Here is a 23122-nt window from a genome sequence, read left to right on the forward strand (position 1 = left end):
CTCAGGGCATGGTCTTTTAGGGCTTGAAAACAGGCATCTTTATGTCTAAAATGCACCCATTGTATGAGCTGTCCATTTACTAATCCAAGAAGGTCCAGTGTGCAAAGGGGGAGAAAACTGCTTTAGAAAAGATGATGCTTGTTTGTAGCTATCTTATGGCTACAATAAAATTTATCTGGGAATCAGAGGAAGAACTGGCTTCTGGTTCACTTAGTTGTTTGCATAGTTGACAAGGAATGATTTGATCAGTGGCCAAGAGACAGAGAATATATTGTTCAAGAAACTACGAGCATCATCAAGACAAGAAGACACAGTCATTGAAATATGTTGTGTTTCAAGCACACAAGATAATTCAATTTTGTAAAACTTAGCTTTCTAAGTTTATAAAAGAGCACTATTCTTACTGAGTTTAAGATGAGACCTACAAAGGGTACACAGTGTTGGCAGTTACAGGTTAATTACTTTAAACCGGGGCTACGCTATTTATTGGTAAGACGCTGACTATTCAAATTATAATTAGATTATCTATAGATAGAGTTATAGTCCTCGCTTTTCACATCTGCAACATAGTTATTTAAGTAACTGTACCTCAGAGGGTTCCTGAGAGAAATAATGACCTAACATGAAAGTCCCTGGTGATTTAGCATGGGGCTCCCTTTTCCTACGTCTCTCACTTCCTCACCCTCTGTCATCCCTGTTCCTGTCTGTTCTTCACCTACTCTTTCTTCTTTCCTCTCTTTCTTCTTCATTTATGTCTTCAAGCTGTATGCATGTGAGTATTTTTTATAAAGAACCAGAAAAGCCCAAAACATTATATTTGTTTTGGTTCAGGTAGCATGCAAATTAGTCCAATGCCACAGTGTTCCACCAGATGGTGCGTTTTCCAGACGGTAGCCAGATAAGCTTAGAGCTCCTTAGAACCTTGAAATATATCACTCTGCTCCATCTGACAAATCTGAAATATGGGATCCAGAATAAAAGATTATTTTCTTTTTCACGCTGTAGCAAAATTTCAGTAAGGCAAGTAGGCTCTTTATCATTTGGGCGCAGAGAACTTTGTCGACTACAGATTCTGTCCTGCATTCCAGAGCTGTTCACTAATTCACAGAATTAAGGGCTTACAGGAGAGCTGGTGAACATCTCCATTGGCTGTACGGTAAGTTAGGATACGAGCATTTATTAGACAGTTATAACTGTTCAAAACCCACTAGAGATGCATTCACTTTAGTTTAAGGGTTGCACATTTCCCTACAAATGGCTTGTTGTGAATAATGTAAATGTGCATCCCTGAGAATAAATTAAATACATTTGCTGCTATTGTTAATGTGTTGGAACAGTTGGGCCATAAATCACTTGAACAGCATTTATAGATTACTGTAGTCTATCTAGACCGAGCTTGTAAATAGCTGTGTAACTCATAATTCAGTGATTTGCAACCCTCTGAAGAAAACCTTAGAGATTTTTCTCTTGTTTTTGTCCCCTCCCTTCTCCTATGATATCGACAAACATCTAGCTCAAAGAAATTCATTTTGAACGCTTTTATAAAGCTTTTCTTTTTAATAGAAGCTAGAGGATTTAATATATAACAAGAAGGAATCCACCAGAAGCATATAGAGTGACTCACTGCCCATTGGTGGGTCATCACTCTTGTATCCTTCTGGTCTTTCCCTATCAAGCCATCCTTCCTGGAAGCCTCAGGAATTCCCTACAGGGAGAAACCATTTTCCAAAGCCTTGAGGCTTCCTTTGTCCTTTCTTTTCTCTCCTTGACCTTTTTTCCCTCCCCCTCCCCCACCTCTTTTCCCCTCTGCCTCCACCCCCAACAACATTATCATAGGAACCAATGCAGACACATTTTGTCTACTCTCAACTCCATCAATTCATTAGAACTTAGGGCACATCGGAAGTAAAATGGTCATTCAGCTTTAGAACCAATACAGACCATTGATTTCAGTTTTATCCTTGAAAATAAGAGTGAGTAAAAAAGTGTTTCTCTGTGCTAGGCATTTTGTGTGCATTATATCATTTAGTACTCGTAATATAGCATTAGCCCCTTGTATTAGGGAGGAAAGTGAAATATACAGAAGTAAAATTACAAATTATACCCACAATACCTGAGGTTGCAGCATCTGATTTTGAAACGGAGCCTAATTCAAAAGCCAGCGTCTGTGTTCTTTCAGCTTGACCTATTTGTTCATAACTATGGCGAGCTATTCTAATCTTAGGGAAATGCGTCACGTCTATTCGATAGAATGCTCTGACATTTTGCCTCCATTAACTGTGCTTGACTTTCCTAACCTGCAGTGGCCCTCTCCCCCCCTACATTTACCTTTGTTCCTTTCCTTTGCCTCTTTCTGGTCACATTGGGCCTCCAGGCTGAGAGAACCACCATGCTTCTGGAGGGGATACACTCCAAATTATCTTTTAAAAGGCTTGCTTATTTCTGAGTAGGTGTCAATAGGGAGTGGAGATTCCTTGCAATGGGGGTTCTGTTAGTGCCCCATGTGTGTGTCTGCCATCCCTGTAGACTCTGCTTGACAGACATCAGCCCTCGTTCACTGACTCACATCCCAGAATTTGACTGTTGTCTGTTTTGTGCTCCACCAATTTTCAACTTGTTTCTGATGGCCCTTGATTGAGTAGCCCCAACCTTTGGGTAATTAGTGATGAGTTGAAACTTGATAGCTCTTGGTTTTCATTTAGATGATGCTTTGCTGAACTGCTATCTCAGGGCACAGCCCAGCAGAAACCTCCTCACCAAACCTGAGTGTCCCCCAGTTGCAATATGGACACCATGACTTCATCTTTGTAGAATGCTTTTTGTGTTCCGAGTACTCTCAGACTTATTTCACTGTCTTGACTTCATGGTGAGTTATTTGCAGGGTAAATCTCTGAGTGAAGGAATGAATACGGAAAAATGACGTTTATTGCTGGAGGCAATGGCTTTAGGTTTTTAAGGAAATAGACTTCCGCCAATACCCGCTTCGTAATTACAATGTGCTAATATCAGTTCTCAAAATCTCTGACTTTCTGCATAGGATAGTTTTGACATAGGACTATTCAGATGATTGGATAGCGTGCTTGGCATATTTTAGTTACACGTATAATTTAGAACAGGGAAATGAGGACTGATTAGCCATTGTGATAATAATAAAATTAGTCATCTTGATATTGAATTAATATTAAATTATTAATGTATAAATATCACTCATAAAGCAGGTATATAAAGACAGTACTCGATGCAGTTGTTGACATCCGGGAAAATAGCAGAGAGGGGATATCGAGATTCTGGTTTCTGTTCTGCTTTTTAAGCTGTGTCACTTTGACGGGTCACTGACGCTCTTTGAAGCTCAGTTTACTGATCTGTAAAAGTGAGTGTAATAGTTACTTTTTGGAATATCAGATGATTTTATTGGGATTACAAATGCATCAAAAATTAATAATATTGAAAATGTTAAAACATCAAAGAGCCCAAATGTCACTTACAATAAATGTTTGTAATTGCTCATAGCTTCCTGAAAGTAGCTACAGAGTTTTCTTCACAAAGTATGAAAAGTGACTACTTCAACTTTTTAAAATAGTGAAATATAAAATTTGATTTTTAAAAATGACTTTAATTCCTCTTTGATCTATGTGAGATCTGTCTTTACTGTCAATGATATTTCATTATTATGATGGCTTTTATTAACTTTAGTATCAAACTACTATGTATGAACAGTTTTGAACTCAGGTTTGTCATCTATACTCCATTATACTTGTGATTTCTATTCCATCCCAAATGTATGTTTCATGTCCAAGAAGAAAAGGCCAGGTTTTCACTTTGAATTTTAAACGTGCATTTACAGTACATGAAGGTTATCCTACAAGTCCTTCTTGCATCATTTCCATCCCCCAGGTTGGTAATATAGGGAAAAAATGTGAAAATACAATTTCCCCCATGGCACACTGCAGCACTGATTGCCAGGGAATGAAATGGCATGTCTGATGAGTCATAATTGACAGAGAGCTCTTGCTGGTTTTTGTACACACTTCAGCTTTTTAAAATTTATGTTTCTCTCCAAGTCTTAACTTCCTTTCCATTGTGGTAACTATACACATACTACACCTTGAGAAAATATCTCTGAATAATTTCAAGTGCACTATGGTTTCTTAAAGAAGGATGTTAATGTGTTTGATATTACATTTATCATATCCTAGTAGTATTCCTTAGGTTTTCATATTTGTTGGGTTTTTTTTTAAGGTTTACAATACTACATGTATTATATGGTAGTAACAGAGAAAAATAATAGTACTTACAGGTAGAAATATTATGGGTGTTTTTACCTTAAAATTAGTTTATATATTTTATGGAAACCACAGTCCCATCCCTCAGATTTTTCCCCATTCCAAGAGGTGCCCAGAGAAAATGCAATTTGATTGCAAGTCTTATTTTCTAGGTGCTAATTTTCATCTTTAGAGGCAAGTGTTAGATACATAGCAATGCTGAATAAACAACTGCAAGAAATAAGTTTGAGATTTAGAAACAGCCCAAACACACTGTATTTTCTTTCCTCCTTGTCTCTCTTCTTAGCACTGGCACTTTGGGCAAGCTATTTAACCTCAGTAAGTTAAATAGTTAGAATAGTAATGCACGTCTCAGAAGGCAGAGTGGAGATTGAAACGTGTAAGTCGTTTAGCACAGGGTCTAGCACATCATACAAAAATAAATTCAGCCAATTTCAATCATCCATGATAAATGCTCTGTTAGGCAGTAGGGCTCTGGCAGTGAAGATTCCTTGTCCTCATGGAACCTCCAGTCTAATGAGGAATGCAGAAAATCCCTACTGTTTCAACAGAGTAGAATGTGTTAAAAGAGCAAAGCAAACGGTGTCATGAGAGTATATGCTGGCACATGGTCTAATCCCAAGGAGGATCGGAGAAGTTTTTTAGGGAGAGAATATTCATATGGAAACCTCAGAGATGAGTAAGGGTTAGTTAGGCAGAGGAGTGATGGGGAAGAAGGAAGAAAAAAGAAAGAAAACGTTCGGTGTGAGTGAGAGCCTAGAACAATGGTGTGACTACAAAGAATGAACCCAGGTCAGAGTCCCATGTGGGTGCCCTCCATGTTGGTAGCCCCGTGTATAGACGTTTACAAATATTAATACTTCAACGAGGGGTTAGTCTTAAAACCAGTGCTGTCCAGTCTTAGAGTCATCCGCCATGAACATTCTCATTCATATCTAGTACATGCGGTACCCTAAAGTCAGTAGCCCTGTGTTTGGTAACACTCTCCTTCTAGCAGATCAGATGACTTTGGCTACCCAAGGATAGGATTCTTCTGAGAAGAAAGGGTCCCAGTAATCTTTGGTGGGAGAGGAAAGGCAGAACTGGAGAGTGAGATCTCAGACACATTCTAGATGCAGTGGTGGACGCCTTTTCTTTGGTTTGTGGTCGGGACTGGAATTGGAATAGGGCATAAACAGTAAAACAAAAATATCACAGAATCAACTCTTTTAGTCTTCCCGGGTCTAAAGAGGGGCCCAGCACTCCTACATAGCTGATAGAGACCAAAACTTCTGTCCTGGGATTCTCATTCCAGACAGCATCCTAGGGCCCATTCCAGGCTGGGAGTTCATTGCGTATTCTGACTTGTCTTCTTTATTTGGTCCTTGAAGATTTGGGGTTTAGAGTGAAGAACAAAGGGTAAGCACTGCATGGAAATTTTTTTAAAAAGAAGAAGAAAAAGAAGGGAGAGGGAGAGTGATTGAGATTAGGGGTGTATGTGCCCTCAATTCAAACAGGAGCTTCCACCTAAGGATGCTCTGGGTGGGAGAGAGATGGTTAGGAGTGCCTGCTTCCTTTATGTCATTCATCATTGTCTCCTGAATACTGGTGTGTCAGTGCCATTTACAGTTCTCTTACTGGACAAAAATTATTTAGAAATGTTTCAAATTTACAAAAAATCCACACCACTAATTTTCAAGTTAGCCACATATGCTTTATTAACTCTCTGCCTCCTCCATACACAGACACACACACACATATGTATACATATATGAAAAATAACAGTATGTTGTGCATATATACACACACTGTTAATATTTCTGAGCCATCTGAGCATATGTTGAAGGCATCACACCCCTTTACCCCATCGTATCATTAATTCAATATGCCTTTCCTAAGTACAGTTTCCTAACATAATCACACAATGGTTAAGAAATTCAGGAAATACAACGTTGACACAGTACTTACAGCTCCTCTCTAGGCCATATTCCCATGTTCTCAGTGGCCCAGAAATGCCCTCCAGAGCATTTATATTCCTTTCATAGCAGGATCCAGACCATATTGCATTTAATAATCATCTCTTTTGTTTCTTCCATCTTTCTTTCTCTTGTATGACTTTGAAATGTTCGAGGAATGCAGGGCAGTATTTGGGCTTGGATTTGGGTCATTCTTCTTTCTTCATTCCCCAGCCCCAACAGTTATATATAAGCAGCAGACAGCCTCGGACACTCCAATTGGATATGCCATACATCACTCATCTGTTCCAGGGTCGCTGATTGGATTATAAATATTCACGTTCACGATTCCTTAGTGTCATGAAATACCAGCCAGAAGGACTCTCAGGGATGTCCCTGACCATTATAAAATCTCTGCCCACACATCTTGGCCAAGCAAACATCTCCTGGTATTGATGTGTCATCCTGACGTCCTCTTAGCAGTAGCCCAGCAAAGCCACACCAGGACCATTATGTCATCTTGATGATGTCATAGCTTCTGCCCCTGCTCTTGTCATCCCATTATACTGAGACATGTGTCTGGCATGCCTTCCAGTTAACTCCCTAAATTGGACGAGTCCGCCCCTAGACTGAGAGCGTCTTTCATGAACCGTGGGCTCCTCAGAGACAGGCAGTGAGCCTTATTCATTGTCCTGTCCCTAGCTTGACTCTGCCACCCTTCAGTCTGGTTTACCTCGCTTTTTGGTTAGTCTGTAAGCCACAGTTCCTGGTGTCCATTCTCTCTGTCCTTTCCACGTCTGATTAGCACTGTCCATACTACATGCTTTCCAGGTTAAAATAAATAGCAGCCACAATAACCACGATCACAGCGAAGCTCTGTGATGCCCCGTTACACCCACTGTCCCCACCTCCGCAGAGTCCACAAGCATCGCTACTTTACAAGGAGAAGAGCTGAAGATACTGAAGAGCAAAGTAACACTTCCAGACTGAAATCCTGGTTTGAGTACCTACTATACAGTGGTTTTACTCTTTGAACTTTCAATGTCACCATCTGTAAAAACGAGGATCCTCAGAGTGCACCTGGTTGGACTCTGAAAGGCTTTAGGAGATAATCTCATGGAATGATCACCCCAATACTGGGTGTGTGTTCTTCCTGTAAAATGTTGCCTGTCTCTATTATTTGGGGGATACGACTGCATCCAGAATATAGTCTCAGTCTCCACTGTTATTATCCACTTAATCTCTCAAAAGACAAGCAGAAGCTGTAAGAGGCTATTCCACTATACATAGAGTTGCATGTCTTATTATAGGCCCCCTCAAATCTAGGGTAAAGTAGAGGAAGAAACACAGTCTCTCATTGTAGGGCCCAAGATTCCAGCCTCTGGCCTCTCTGGCCAGTAACTTTAGTTTACAGTATTTTAATTCCTGATCAGGTTTGCGATGATGTCATAGCAAATATTCCTCTGTTGTACGCTGTCTTTTGACCTGTGTAAAATACAGTGATAATAAGAGTTCATTACACTTGCCAAATCCAAAATTTGCAGGAACTTGGAATGCTTACATTCATTAATCTCATTTCACTCATTAAATATCCCAAAGTCCTGGGGAGGGTAAGTGATAAATATTTGCTCTCTTTCAGCCGGTGAAAAGGCCAGTGTGCTTCTGCAAGGCTTGGGTTGTCACTCACTCATACCCTCTTGTGGAAATCTGTGTATGGAATATCTCTTAGGGGTCTGGGCCTACCAGGTACTCGGAACATCACCCATCAGTGAGAGCAAGTCCCAGCCCTCCAGGAGCTTGCATTCTAGTAGAAAGGAAAGACATGATGAAAAACAAACGTCAAAACACACCAATTTCACATATAACGTATCAGGTTAGTGGTAAGTGATAAGAAGAAGGAAAAATAATGAGACAAAGCGTGACATGGAAGAGTTGCTGACATTCCTACACAGCTTGGTCAAAGAAGTCTCAAATAGGGCAGCACTTGAGCAGAGCCCTGACGGAAGTAAGAGGACAAATCATGTAGGTGCTGGAGGAAGAGCACTGCAGGCAGAGGGAACAGCAAGAACAAAAGCCCTGAGACCAGGAGTGCTTGGAGCTGTCCAGGAACACCTGGGAGGCCGGAGTGGTGAAGGAAGCAGTGGACAGTGAGCATCGAAGGCCATGAGCATTCACAGGTAGTGATGGACCAGTCTGTGCAGGACCTTGTAGGTCCTAGAAAAGGACTTAGTTTTCATGCTAAGTTGGGAAACTATTAAAAAGTGTGGAAGAGAGAAGTTAAGTGATCTCATTTGTGTTATTTTAAAAGATAATTCTGGCCCCAGAGTTCAACATCATCTATAGAAAAGGAAGGGCAGAATTAGTTATGAGGTTACTGTTATCGTTGAAGTGAAAGGTGATTGTGACTTTGACCAGGGTGGGAGTGATGCAGATTGTGAGAAGCAGCTGCATCATAGATTTTATTTTGAAGTTAGAGCTGAAAGGATCTGCTCAGAGTATGATTGTTAGATGTAAGGGAACAAAGAAAAAAAAAAAAAGAATCAAAGATGACTCCTAATTTTTTTACCCGGACCTCTGGATGGCTAGAGTTGTCATTAATAGAGATAGGAGAGACTCGAGGAAGATGCTGAGGTCCAGAAAATTAGGAAGTTATTGTACAAATAAAATTCCAACAGTGGTTTGAGGACAGTGGTTTCCAAACTACAGAGTGTACCAAAATCACCTGCAGAGCTTCTTAAAACACAGATTGCTGGACCCTTCCCCAGATCTGTGTTTTTTTCCCTCCCCCCAGAGTTTTTTGATTCGATGGGTGTGGGATGGGGGTCAATAATTTGCATTTCGAACAAGTGCCAGGTGATGTTGGTGCTGCTGGTGCTGGGACCACACGTGGAGAACCACTGCTCTAGTCCTGGATGTATCTGCGGAAGAGGTCGGCTAAGGTAAAGAGAATGCCCAGATCATTAGACGAGAGGAGTGAAGTCACAGATGCTGGAGTGCTCTCCGTGCCTTACTGCCGGAGCATCCGCTTCCGGCCAAGCTCAGCGTGTACTGGCCCATGACTCAGCTTCTGAGCTTTGACTCCACTTCTGTCCTGTCACAAAGAACCCTGTGAAAGGGAACACTCTGAATGGAACTGCTCTGTCAATACATGAAGCCTTCACTTAGGCACCCACTTCGTTCTCCCTCTTGTAGGTTGAGTTTACCTAGATAGAGCACGGGCACCAACCAAGCCCCCTGCCCATATCCTGTGGGAAAGGATGTGTTTAGGAAAGTAATTTTTCTTACACATTTACATTTAAGAATCATATTTGTGCTCTTTATCCCATATAATTGAAAATAAATGCATACTTTCTAGGTATAAACTCAATCTGATAATTGTTCTATCCTAAAATTAATCCTGGTATTTAAAGAAGCAATTAGTTTTTATGGTAGAAATACTATAGAAAGAAAAATAGAATGAAAAACCACCCCTTTTCAAAAAGTTACAGTTCATACTTGCAAAATTAAAAACCAAACATACCTATATAAATGAAAACACTGTGTTGCAGTACTGATCGTGACAGTCTGTTTAGTGGAAAAATTCTTTTGATAAGCATTTTTTACTAGATTGGTGGCTTTTAAACCTTTTTGACCGTGACATTGTAAGAAAGACATTTTATATCACAAACGATTACATACATTATTACTTACTTATGGGGAGATATATATATATAAAACAGAAATAACCTTTTCATGAAATAATTTTCATCCTAAGTCTATGACATATTTTCCATGCTATGCTCTATCAGTTTTAAAAGTGCTGATTTTTTTTTAAGTGCTGAATTTGATTCCCTAAACTGAGAACCAAGATGGCATCACTGTTGAGAACATAGACTATAGAATTAGACTGATGGGGTGGGAATATTGGTTCTTCCCTTTTCTAGCTATGTGATCTTGATGAAGTTACTCAACGTCTTTGTGCCATCAGTATAAAGGGGAAAATAATACATCTACCTCAGAAGGCTGTTATGAGGATGAAATAAGTTAAATAGCTTAGAACAGCGACCAGGACACAGTAAACACTATGAAAGTATTCGTTATTAATACCATGTTGACAACCCACTAATATGTCATAACCTGAAGTTTGAAAAAAAAATTACTTCTTTAGATAACCTAGATTGATCTCACCTGCCACCTTGGCTTCGAACACATTAATTTAAAAACTCACAAATTAAATAAACTTCCTCCGAGGCAAACTTAATAAACCCCTTTGTTTTATAGGGAGGATGAAAAAACTACATTGCCTTCTAAAACCTTGACATGTTCTTTTAAAATGTAACTATTAAGTCTTTTGGAGAGACAAGGTATGATCTCTTGGAAATCCAAAGCATAAAAGGAAAATCCTCCTTGAAAGGATGTTTTATTCATTGGTGCAATGCCTTGAATTTAATGTATTTTCAAAAACTATTTGTTTAAAGTGAATGGAAACCTTACTGGAAGAGTTCTTAAGGGGAGCAATTGATTTACGTAGATAATAAATTAATAATTTTGTAATTTATGAAGAATTTCCCATTCAATGTGTCTTTAAATCTGCAATCCGTGCTTCTGAAAATGTGTTATATGAAATGCTAAATTAATACATGAAAGTTTGAGACCCTTAGAGTCACAATATATAGCATAATAATAGATAATCAGCAAAAACCAAATAACCCCAAATTATAATCGTTCAAATGGTATATGATTTTATCTGTCTCCCAGCAAACAGTCCCAAGTGGGATTTCTTGGTGAGGAAAGGACACTTCTTGCTCCATACAGTCATCCTGGAACACAGGCTAATGGAGCATCTGTCAGAACTCAGTTATATGGTTGCACTCACCTGCAAGGAAGGCTGGAATACACGGTCCACTCCTGTGGCCTGGAAGAAAGGAGAGACTAGATTCTGATGACTTTATAGCAGACTCTGTAAAGATATAGTAAAGGGTAAAGATATAGTAAAGGTCTATTGCAAAAATCCTTGTTTAGAACTGTTTAGCTCAATATTCCCTAAATGCATTTAAGTATGAAATTCTTTTCTCTCTTGGCACCTATTAACACACTGTAGAAAGCAGCATACTTTGAGAAAGACTGATATCTGGAGACTCTCAAATCACATAATGGAATGAAACCTACATTTTCCAAGGATGATCGGAGAGAGATTTCTAAACTTTTAAAAATAGTAATTTTAAAATAAACACAGAAAACTATGTAAAACAAATTGTACAGGTTAATTATCAGGCAGACACTCTTGAAACAGCCACTCAGGTTAGGAGACAGAACCTTGCCAGTTACTCATAAAGAGCTTCACAGGTTATAGCTTCTTCACTTCCCTCAAAAGTAAACCCTGTACAGACTTGCATGATAATCTTTTCCTTTTTCTTTAGATCTGTAATCTGAATGGGCCAGCCATTATGGCTTGGTTCTGCTATTTTTATATATGTCTTTAAATTTCTTTTAATCTAGCTGTTTCTTCTATATCTTTTTTCTTCCTAGCAATTTATTTGTAAGGGAAATGGGCCATCTTTGTTACTGAATTTCCCAGTCTGTCTAGTAAATTGCATCCCCATGGTGAGGTTTAACATGTTCCTCTATCCTTGAGTTTCTCATAAATTGGGAGTTGGATATAGAGGCTTAATCAGATTCAAACCTGGTTACTTTGGCAAAACACCTTCTTAGAAGATGCGCTCTTTTTCAGGAGGCACATAATGTATGGTTATCTCTTTTTGAGCTTGGCTGTCACTGATGATCAAGGCCTAGATTTTTTATTATTTAGGAAATATAAGCTGGCAGCCTTCCGATTCTGTAACCCTTTCTCATTCACTGTGGAAATACTAATTCATTGTGGAAGTACTACTACGGTAAGGAGAAATTTTTCCCCAGCTGGTATTTAATCACCTGCTGATCCATTTTGTATAGAAAAGGCAGGAAAAATGCTTATTTGCTTTGTATTTACCAGTTTTCAAAACAAGGAGTTGTTTTCCTAGCATGTGATTAATTTGTATCATAATGAAAACACAGTTTTAAGCAGATTGGATATGTTTTAGTTCTTTTCAATTATCACCTATATTAAGCTCAGATCAGCTAGTTGTAATTTTGTTCTCCAAAGATTTTAATAAAGACTCTGGTGGGCTTTGTTAGCTTCCTTGTTACTCACTACAGTGAGGCATTTTAGACTCATCTTACACATTTTCTGTGCCAGACTTGGAATCAGCTGTTTATCTCTAAAAAGCTCTGGCTTCTTTTAGTGAAAACAGCTCTTTATTGCCACGGGAAGACTCTAGAGATCCTCACACTTACTGGATTCTGCTGCTTCCAGACCATTTCAGTGAGCAGAGGTTTGAAATATATATTGTTATTTCCTTTATTTTGAAGATGAAATACTTCTTGAGTTCATACTAATGAACTATAGGTGTTCACTTAAGTTCTGTCTTCCATCTCTCCTTTTTACTATAGTAAGAATCCACTTTTTCAAGGACATTGAATATGGAAACAGAATGTATTATAATTATACATTTGCTTTATTCCACATAACACAGAAAACATTTTCAGAATAATACTTTTACTGTCACCAAGAGGAGTACATAAAAAAGGTAATATTTTTACATAGGTTCTCTCATTCTTTTACACTTGCATTTGATCTGTGTCTTCAGAGCATATAGCCCATGCGGAAGTTCTCCATGTAAACTGGCTCAACACAAATCTTCACACTGATGTCTTTCCAGCCAGTTTTGATGTCTAAAACTCAAATCTCTAGTGAATTCCTAAGAAAGGGTTCGAGGAAACAATATTCCTTGAGTTCCTACATGTTGTTAGCAGTTTATGTATGGTCTTTTAATTGGAAGTCAGCTTTGCTGGATATAAAATCCTTGGATTTTTTTTTGTCATTTTTTGTCATTTGTCATTAACTTTTTTATAGTTCTGCATTTTTTTCTGGCATAAAATTTTCTGTCAAATCTAATGACAATCTGATTTTATTTTCTTAAAAGACATTGGGTATTCTTGCCTAGATATTCAATTTTTTTTTCTTTTTCTTTAAAGCTTAATAATTTTACTAGGATATGTCTCAGTATGCGCAATTCTGATGTTCCCTTTTAATATAGGACCCTTTTGTGGGGAGCGTATAGCTCAAGTGATAGAGCACATGCTTAGCATGCACGAGGTCCTGGGTTCAATCCCCAGCACCTCCTATGAATATAAATAAATAAATAAACCCAATTACCTCTCTTTCATAAAACAAAACAAACCAAAAAAGTAAAAAGGACCCTTTCAAACCTTTTTTATTTTTTGAAAGTTTTCTTGAATCTTTTGGGGTTTTTTTTGTAAAGTGTTGTTCTCTTGCTTAGGTTTTGTTTTTCATAAACTCTGCATAAGCATGTGGCATCTATTTTGCCTCACTTTTCTATTAGTTTTTCTCAAATTATTTCAATTTCTTTTAAAAATATTTTCTTCGATCGTTTTTCTTTTTATATATTATTTTGTTTTTTCTTAAGGCATTGTTTATATTTTTATCCTTGTATTTCTCCTAGTTTTGTCTTCATTTCTGAAATTTTTAAAATGTCTATTTACTGAGTTCTATCACTTAAGTTCTGAGTTTTTGTAATTCTTATTATGTTGTTCTTTCATATCCTGTCATTTCCTAAATGACTGTTAGCTCATTTTGAAATAGTAGTTTCTATCTAGTATTCATGCATGTCTTTCTGCTGCAGTCTCTTATCTATGGAGATGGTATTCTGACATTTATTCTCTTTTTCATGAAGTTTTATGAACTTTTAGAAAGAGGTGTGGTTGGGGACTGTTGTTCCTAATTTCCTTTTCATGGTCCAGAGTTCTCATCTCTTGTTTGTTTGCTTGTTTGTTTGTTTTGCATGTTCAAGATATAGCAGCTCTTTGTGAAATTCGCCGGATTCCTTTTCCTCCCCCTTTGGTTTACTGGCCTTTTCTTCTCCATAATTGCTAGTTTCCCTGTTTTGATCAGTTTGGGAACTTTCCCCACCAGTTTCTCTTCAGTGCAGGAAATTGTCCTGGAAGGCAGCTTTGGTCTGTTGAAAGTTCATTGGACACAGCTTCAGGCCCACAAATCTCTCCATGGACCCCTTGTATTCACGTGCTTTTGGAGTATGCAAAAATCTACTCTCAAGCTTAATTTTCCATTTTGGTGTTCTTGAGTGTGTCGGATGCCACATTTTTACCTTCTGTTTCTCGTGTTGGATACTGATATCACACAGGTTGTGTAACTTGAGTCATCAGTCCCCACCTGTTCATGCTTTGAGGTTTGTGGAGATAACTTTTACTGAGAATATGGTCTATTTGGTTTTGTCTTTGCTCTCTCTGTTGCACCATGATATGCAAAGGACTTTTTTTTTTCCACTTCTATAACCATTTCCTCAGAATCTCTGAGGAATTTTTTACATATGAGAAGCAAGAACAAAAAATTTTTAGGCAATATTTCTGTCCTAGAGGTTTTCTCATCCCTCATCAACTTTTGAGAATCAGAGTGTAATTTCGCTAAGAATTTCGTTAGAAAGCATTGCAGTGGTATTTGGTAAATCTTTTTATCCCATTTTTCCAAAGACTCAACTTCACAGCATATATAGCTTCTTTTTTTTTTTTTTTTTTTTTTTTTTTTTTTTTGCCTCAAGGAAGATTAGAAATGGCAGAGCTACAGACAGTAGGACTAATGAGTTAAATGAGGGAGAGACCACATCAGAATCATCAGAGAAATCCTATAACAGAACAAAGGCAGTGGGTTTCTATATCTGATGGGAGCTGACAAGGCCAGGCCTTGGAGTTGTGCTTATCTCCAGATGAGAAATCTACACAGGGACTTAAATTCACAAGCACCTAGATTAATGCCAGGTTTTATTAAACTGTCACAGTTAATAGTTCAGTATTAGAAAAATATCAAATTATACATTCTTATTTGGATTTATTTAAAATATTCTACTTCAATTATCTGTTATATTTTATATGGGTGATTTAAACTCATTAATGTTTGTATGTTTTATTACTGTAATGATAGTCTATCATTCTGGGAAATGTCATCTGGATTTTAGAGAATAAGTATGAGAATTAGAGAAAATATTATATTCTCTTTGTATCAGATACACAGGTACCTATGGGGAACCCTTACATTTAGGCAATGTGATCACAGTCCAGGGTTGACTTTTTGTCTGCTAATGGCAACTTTAAAAAGTCCAGTCTTAGTGCCCAGGAAGAACTAAATTATCCTATACCAAGAAATACTTATGATTTACATACTGTATGTCGGACACAGAACAAGGCTCTCAGTGCCCAAGAAAATTGACATGTTAAGACATGGACTCTCCAAATAGCCCACAGGAAAGAAAGCACACACATCAGCACAGATGCAGTGGGAACGTTTACTAGTAAGGTGATTCCATTTATATGGGTGCAAGGAAGTCAGGGGAGGCTCTCAGAGGGAACATCCGTTTTAATTTTGACAGAGTAATACTGACATTCAGGCCAGGTTCAGGGGTAACAGCATTGTTGCTAGAGAGAACAAAAGGTGTGAAGGCCCAGTGTCATAATGAAGGACTGAACTTTTAAGTGTTGGTTTTCAACAGTAAATAAGTTCAAAAATCTAGAATCATAAAGGGGCCTACGTGCCAAAGACTATTGGTTCTTACTGGCCATCTCCTTCCCTAGCAAGTAAACTTTAGCTGTATGATCTTGTTCTTTATAATGAAACTGGTCCAAAGTTGACTTTGGGTTAGGTATCCACACCTTACTTTCTCACTTCTCTATTTTGGAAGCTGACAGTATGTCTTATATATATAAATACTCTAGGGGAGAGGAGATCCAGGTTTATATTTGAAGAATCTCGATCTAATAAAGAAATCGTCCAGATGTAAGCCTCCTTTGTTATTCTTCTTTTCTTAGCCCACCTCCATCTCCCCTGTGACCTATTTTATGAACTTCCTATCTCACTAGCTAACAGAGAGAAAGGAGTAAGGAGAAACACTAACTCATCTAACTCTTGTTAGCAGTGCTAAACAGTTCTTATAGGCTGAAATGTACAAATATCCCCTGAGATTGGATTGTGTTTGTGGATTTCAGTCACCTACACCCCCCCACCCCGTTGCCTATTTCCGTGGCGAGGGCTGGTAGGAGAGTTAGCTGCAGTGTTGGTTTTCAGTGTATTAATTTCTAGAACGTCTACACGGTTATGAATGACAGGCAGAGGGTATCATCTCAAAAGCAGACCCAGCAGACTGAGACTGATGGAGAGTGAGGCCTTGAAGGAGGATATTCTTAAATCCTATCACATTACAGCACTATTTCCAAACGCCTTTCTCACCTGGGTTTACACAAGAACTAAGGCACAGAATATACAAGTGAATTATTCAGGGTTTACATAATAATTTGAACTGTGTGTGCATGCTTGTGTGTATGTGTTATTTTCTCTTGCTTTATTTGATGGTTTAGACTAAGCAGGTACATAAATCTTTTCACATGTTCACTTGGTTCAAGCATTAATTGATGTTTAGAAGGTAGAAAAGTAGTAGAATGCTAATCAGGAGGATCTTTTAAGATACTTCTATTTTCTTTTGTTGGTAAATCATTTAAATTAGTATTCCTGCTCATGAGAACAAACAATCAAATTCAACGGTGAACTAGTAATAAATTATTGGTAAGCATTTAGCATGGGGTTCCTTTTCAGATAATTAAGAGTAATTACCTGATTTCAAAGGCCTTTCGTGATCATCTGGTGTCAATTTGACACAATTAAAATGTAAAATGACTTTACAAGTATTGACAGATTATCTAATTATAAAGCCACATGGACAGTAAATGTGTTTCAATGGCTCTAAACATGTAAAACTAGAAGAAAATTTTGTGGCAGTTTTCTGCGTATTTCAGTGCAATCCAACATTATCATTTTGATTAACAGCCAAGATTAAGTTTACAGGTTTTGTTCTTGCTACAGTATCTGAAAAGGTAAAAGGGCTTAAAAAATAAATAAAACATTCCAAATATGGAAATGATGCTTTGGTGACCTTAATTCAGAGACTTCTATTTCTCCTGTCGTTTAAACATCTATGTGCCTCTTTATATTTCTGTGTCTGGAATTGTGTTACTTTGACCATATTTAATGGTATTTATTGAACAACCACTGTGTAAAATACATACCAAGATCTTCAGGCAGTGACATGGGAAGTAGAGACCATGATCTATCATGCCGTCAAAGAGTTTATAAAGAAAGGAAGGAGATGGGGTAATAAAGAAATAACGAATGATCATATACGGGCAGGTGTAACGTGTGTATGTATATATGTTTAGAATCAAATCCTGTAGAGTAATTCTTGAGCATGGGTGGAAAGCTGCTTAGGAAGGAAGAAAAGAATTCATCATTATTAAAAGAAAGACTGTCCACAATGAAGCCTTGTTCAGTGCTCTGAAGAAGAGGAAAGATAGGATTTAGGACACTTGAAGGAGATTCTTCCAGTAGGGGGAGATTTTGCAGGTCCTCTGTGGGTAGAGCAGGTGGATGGCAGGTGGTAGGCAGGCTTCCCTGGCTCAAGAATGTTGTATGAGCCAAGAGTATACAAAGATGTGGGGACCCGTGGGTAAAGTGATTTGTGTAGGAGATCTTTGAAGTTCATATTTATACGTTTATTTTGCTGGAAGGGGAACAGCATGCAGTGGCTCATCTTCTGCAGATCAGAGGGCCTCCCAAGTAAGAGGAAATTTTTAACTTATTGGCAGGATTGAACCTGTAATGTCCTCTGTGAGTTTGTTCTTTTTTAAAAAGTGATTTTCTCATTAAAATGTTATGTGTAGTTTTTTTTTTTTCTATTGGACCAGACTATCTGAGGGCACAAGGGACATTGTCTTCCTTTTCTCATTCATGTAAACATTCAAAATGCACTCATCTCTTACAAATGGCAGACTATTTTGAGAGCAGGGTGTGTTTCATTGATGAAAATAGTCTCCCTGTGCCTTATTATGCATAGGAGGTAGAAATGTAGTCTTCATCATAACACAGCACAAGAAAGAGGTGTCAGGTGAAAAACCTCACAATGATTTACATTGAATCACATAATGGTTTGATTTTCTTAGTATGTTTCATACTCTCAATAGTCTCTTCCATGTCACTGTTATACACATGCCTACACGCGTACAGATCATCACGTAGAATTTATCAGCCAGCACCAGGTCCCTTCTGACTCTGCCTGCTTTTTTATTTTCAGTCTTGTGATCCCCACACAATGCAGAGGAGAACCCGCCATCTGCTGAGGCCCCCGCTGAGCTCAAGGTCTTGCACTGAGGACTCCCAGGTGCAGCCCTGCCTCCTCAATGAAAACTGCTTTCAGTTCCAGTACAATCTAACAGGTATGGTTGAAAACCATGCAGAATGTGATTATGCTGTTGTAGAATTGAGCTCTTTCATGGCTCTGATTATTTCAGGAAATGTCAGGCTCCTGACCATCCTTGCTCTCTGGGGCTCACTAAGAATGGCTGCCGGGCATGACTGGACAGGGATGGTTTAGAGGCACTGAAAGTCACAATGGCCTCCTCCTTCAGACCCGGCTCAGGTTTTTCCTGGGGACCACAGTGCTCAGTGTCTGATACCCAAGGACTGTGTAGTTACGCTGATTGCCGTTCCCTGCAGCAGCTGACACACAGGACGCCGCAAGACGCGGAGCCATGTTAAGTCTCAGCATTGAATTCAGTGCCGACGACCAAATCGCCACATGCCTGCCGAGGCAAAGCAGTAGCCTTTCCTGAAACCAGTTGTCACCTGTGGTCACAGCGGCACTGCGGAGAGTTCTCACGTAGGAAGCTCCTAGTGATTTCCCCCGGGCTGCCTGGTTGTCTTTACAGGTGAAAGCTGGCCTGGGGTATCTGCTCTTTTTCTTCAGTTAAGGGTGTTTCAGATCATTAGTTTTTGTAGTAATTTTTCAGAAACACAATAGAGTTTGCTTTCCTGGAAAAGCATGTCTTTAAAATACCAATTTCACCATACATGGGATTTGCTCTTCTATTAAACTCGTAGATCATCTACCAAATAGGAAAAATCTCCTTAAAGAGGTTCTCACGGTATATGATCAAGGATCTTTTTTTTTCCTACCCAAACGAAAGTAAGATTTTTTTAAAAGAATTAGTTAAGGGGTAATTTATTCTAATTCCTAGTGTCTAGTTTGTATTACAGCTAGACAAGTCTATAAAACCTTCTCTCATGAGAGAATAACTTTTATTAAAATGAGAATTTCTGTCACGGTCCATATATCTTGCCCTCTTTCCCTTCTGTGGTGCCTCTCTTGTATCCATTCTACCAATTAGACCAAATTATAATTATTTCTTGAAAGTATCTTCAAGTTGACATCGAAGACTTAGCATCATTTCTGAGTTTTTTTCCATCTCAGTTATCCCCAGCACACAGATGATTCCAAACTGGTTTTCCTTTGCCGTCGTGCTTAGTGTTTTTCCTTCCCTACCCCAGCCAACTGTGAGATGGTTTCTAAAAACCATTTGGCTTTTGACCTTAGGAAGGTAACTCACTTTTATTTGATTATCTGATTAATCAATTGTTTGGCAAAAATAGAACTGAATGATGCTTTTTGAAGCCACTTGGAAGTGGTTTTAGGATTCTGTGCACACCATTCTTCTGCAACCAATGCAGATCATCAAAGGTGTGTTGTATTTTGCTCACATGGCCATAATTTTGAAACTCAGTGTGGTGATCTTATGCCTGTAGAGTGGAGCACTTGCCAGCTGAGTGAAAATGCGACCTGCGGACAAGGCATGAGGACCCGCCTTCTGAGCTGTGTGCGCAGTGACGGCAAGCCCGTCGGCGTGGACCAGTGTGAGCAGGTGAATTTTGTGTGTCTGTGTCCCACACCCACAGCTTGGTTTTCTTAATGTTGGTCTGCAACCTCCACGATGCTTGACATAGATGACAGTATGAATTATAGCTGCAGTTCAGTTAGAATAAGAGGTACCAGTATCTTTATAGTTATATCGCACTAGTTTGAACTTAGAATCACTAGGAGAGGTCATTTTGCATTTTGCACAATGACAGAGGTCATTAAAAAATATTATTTTCAAGAACTTATTCAGAGGCACTTGCTGGCCAACAAAGTGTTGACATCACGTGACTCTTCTAATATTTAGATACGACTCTTTGAATCGGGCAGGTGATTCATTTGCCTGTATAGTAAACACTGCCCCTTGCATACAAGGTGAACACTGACACCCACTATTAGAATGCTCTGCTAATTTGCTTAGCAAATGATTGTAAGGTCATTAGCACAGTTGCATTCTTCTTCTCAAAGTGAAGATGCCTCCCTACCAAGTCTCCAAGTAGTGAGTTTTAAATTTTTGAAATTTTATTGCCCCTCTTTTTCCCACAACAAAAATATGCGGAGTTTGGACAAAAGCTGTAATCAGACACGTTCCAAATAAGTTGGCATTTCCTTCCCAATGTATATGTGAAACACATGATAGGGACAGTTTCATAGACATAAAGATGACCATAAGCTGTCATATAAGAATCACTAAAACAATCTTTGGAATAATTGGAAATTATTATATATATGAGGCAAGTTAAGCCAGGTTTCCACAGAAACTTTAAAAAACTGGCAAAATATAAGTTGTCTCAATTTTCCTTAGGTAAGTAGAGTCCACAAATGGAAATTAAAATCAGAACAAAATCCTCCTCATTTACCCTGATCTAACTCTGTTAAGTGTTGCCACCACATGCTTTTAAACCAACAGTATCACCACAGGCCAACAGCAACCCTGAGACTAGACCACCTGAAATTGGATGTCCCATTTAATGAAATTCTGAGACTGGCTAGTACAGGGCAGAGTTCTGTCTACCAAGTGTCAGTGATTTACTTATTTTAACATTTTGTTTCATTTCATCTGCCTCTCAAGAAGTTGTCTGCTTTAGGAAAAATAAATCAGCAGAATGTATGACAACTCCACATAAGTGGAAATCTTACATTTAGTGCAAATAGTAAACCTTTTCTTTTGATACAAAGAACGATATAAACTATTAATTAATAGAAAAATCAGTTTCTCTGCTTTTCAAATATCGTATGTCCAACAAATATTTAAAGAATGTTAAAGTCCTGAATTATTAACCTAACTAGAATACCCATATATCTCAAATGGATCATAGTGGTGATTTCTATTTTGTCCACTGAGCAAGCAGTCACGCTTGTAATCATTAATTTTACTCAAGTGTTAACACTGCTAACATTTAGCGTGTATTGAATGTCAAAGTTTTCCTCAATAAGCACACAATGTGTGATTCCCAAAGCAGAGTTTTTTTTTCTTCTTCTTCTGTGTTTCTTGGATGATTTATTCTTTCACTAAGACCTCTTCTGTCTTGGCCATTAGAAAATGTGTAATGTTGCCTAGATGTGGGTTTCAGAGAGGGCAAGAGGAAAAGAAACTGTGTCACCAGCTTTTCCTTGATTAAGATCATGATTGTTTTTAGACTAATTGGTCTTTTTCATGAACTTCAGATGGGTTGTTGATTTGGATTTTATTCTTTTTCTGTTTATTGTTTTAGCCCCAGTAGCTGATCGTTTGAGCTCTGTGTGCACTATCAGCCCACCCAGAAGAGCAGGTGCCTGAATTCAGCGCGGAGGCATCCTCCTGGCTCCTTGCTGGCTGAGTGACAGACAGATCTGTGTGTCACATAAAGGCCTGCTTTCCTTAATTTTAACTGCAGGTCTATTCAAAGGTCAAGGATTTTATGAAAAGAAATTGGGGCTGACAAGTTTCTATTTTGTAAAGTGAGGGACCATCATTTTCTCGGTTTGCCGCCCGTTTACAGAAGCAAAGATACTTTTCCCCACAAAAGTATAGGAAGATTATTATCACAGAATAAAGACTATTATCCCATAAAAGGACAGAGATTTGACTTGACATGAATTCTCCAGTGCAATCATACCCCGTTCCCACCTGCAGCATTACCTGGAGAAGCCCCGGAGGATGAGCACGCCCTGCCTGGTGGACTGTGTGGTCAACTGTCAGCTCTCGGGGTGGACCGCTTGGACAGAGTGCTCACAGACGTGTGGCCATGGAGGTATCTAGCTTCCCTGTGTTTGCTCCCACTACACACTTTAGTTTTGAAGTATCTTTCAGTGTGCCAGAGCTTGACAAATGGGCATAAGGTGTGTTGGCCAGCTGGACACAACGTGCGGCTGACCCAGAGCAGCAGGATCAGAGCCCGGCCTCCTCTCGGCCCTCTGTGACCAGGCAGAGGCTGGAGAAAGGGTTTGGTGACAGTGGCAGACTCAGAGGGGCTGCTGGCCCTGCGGGGTGGTGTTTATGCCAAAGGTCCTCAGTTCAACCAATTCAAACAACGTTGGCCTCTCTTGTTTTAGAAGAAGTATATATTCTAGAAGTAAAGCTGGCTCCTGTGTCAGGTAAACTGCCCCATCGCAGTGGCTTAATATCATAGGTCAGAGAAGAATTTTAGCTACCCCATGAAGAGGGAGGGGTCGTCTCTGCCTCACAGTGTCAGCCGAGGGCAGGGGCTGATGGAGGCTCTGCTGCTTTAACATAAGCACGTTTCTCTGGAGGGTGCCATCCAGCTGGCTCCGTGAAGGTTTTTATGGACCAGGTGGGAAGTGGCATACATCTCTCCCTCCTATATTCTGTCAGATAAAATGTGGTCCCATTTCTCCAGCTCAGTGCAAGATGGTCGAGCAGGAAATGGAGTTTCTGGGTGGTCAGTCACTTCTTAGCAGCAGTGTTTTGGGAGAAATAGTTCCTGAGGAAAGGGAGTCTTAAATCTTTGCAGAGCAGATCGCAATTAATACGATACGTTCCCAGGTAAGTCCGGCACAATGGCAAGGAAGGCAGTCAGTACTCAGGAGCCGGGCAAATGGCAACAGCGATGGCACCCCA

General features: G+C 39.1%; 1 protein-coding gene and 1 long non-coding RNA gene across 2 annotated transcripts in view; one reads left to right on the forward strand and one right to left on the reverse strand.

The window, feature by feature from the left end:
• The window catches only part of THSD7B (thrombospondin type 1 domain containing 7B), a 657597-nt gene that overhangs the window by 599576 nt on the left and 34899 nt on the right, over positions 1–23122 (forward strand). The window contains 3 exon segments of the mRNA XM_032479372.1: positions 18445–18586; positions 19953–20068; positions 22178–22295. Of these exon segments, the coding sequence (XP_032335263.1) occupies positions 18445–18586; positions 19953–20068; positions 22178–22295 (376 nt within the window).
• LOC116663595 lies at positions 5961–22313 on the reverse strand. Its single transcript, XR_004319809.1, has 3 exons — positions 22184–22313; positions 11073–11156; positions 5961–7702 (listed from the first exon to the last, which is right to left on the reverse strand). It is a non-coding gene; the product is annotated as an uncharacterized LOC116663595 (long non-coding RNA).

Source organism: Camelus ferus, chromosome 5, assembly GCF_009834535.1.
Source record: "Camelus ferus isolate YT-003-E chromosome 5, BCGSAC_Cfer_1.0, whole genome shotgun sequence".
In the NCBI taxonomy this organism is placed as follows: Eukaryota; Metazoa; Chordata; class Mammalia; order Artiodactyla; family Camelidae; genus Camelus; species Camelus ferus.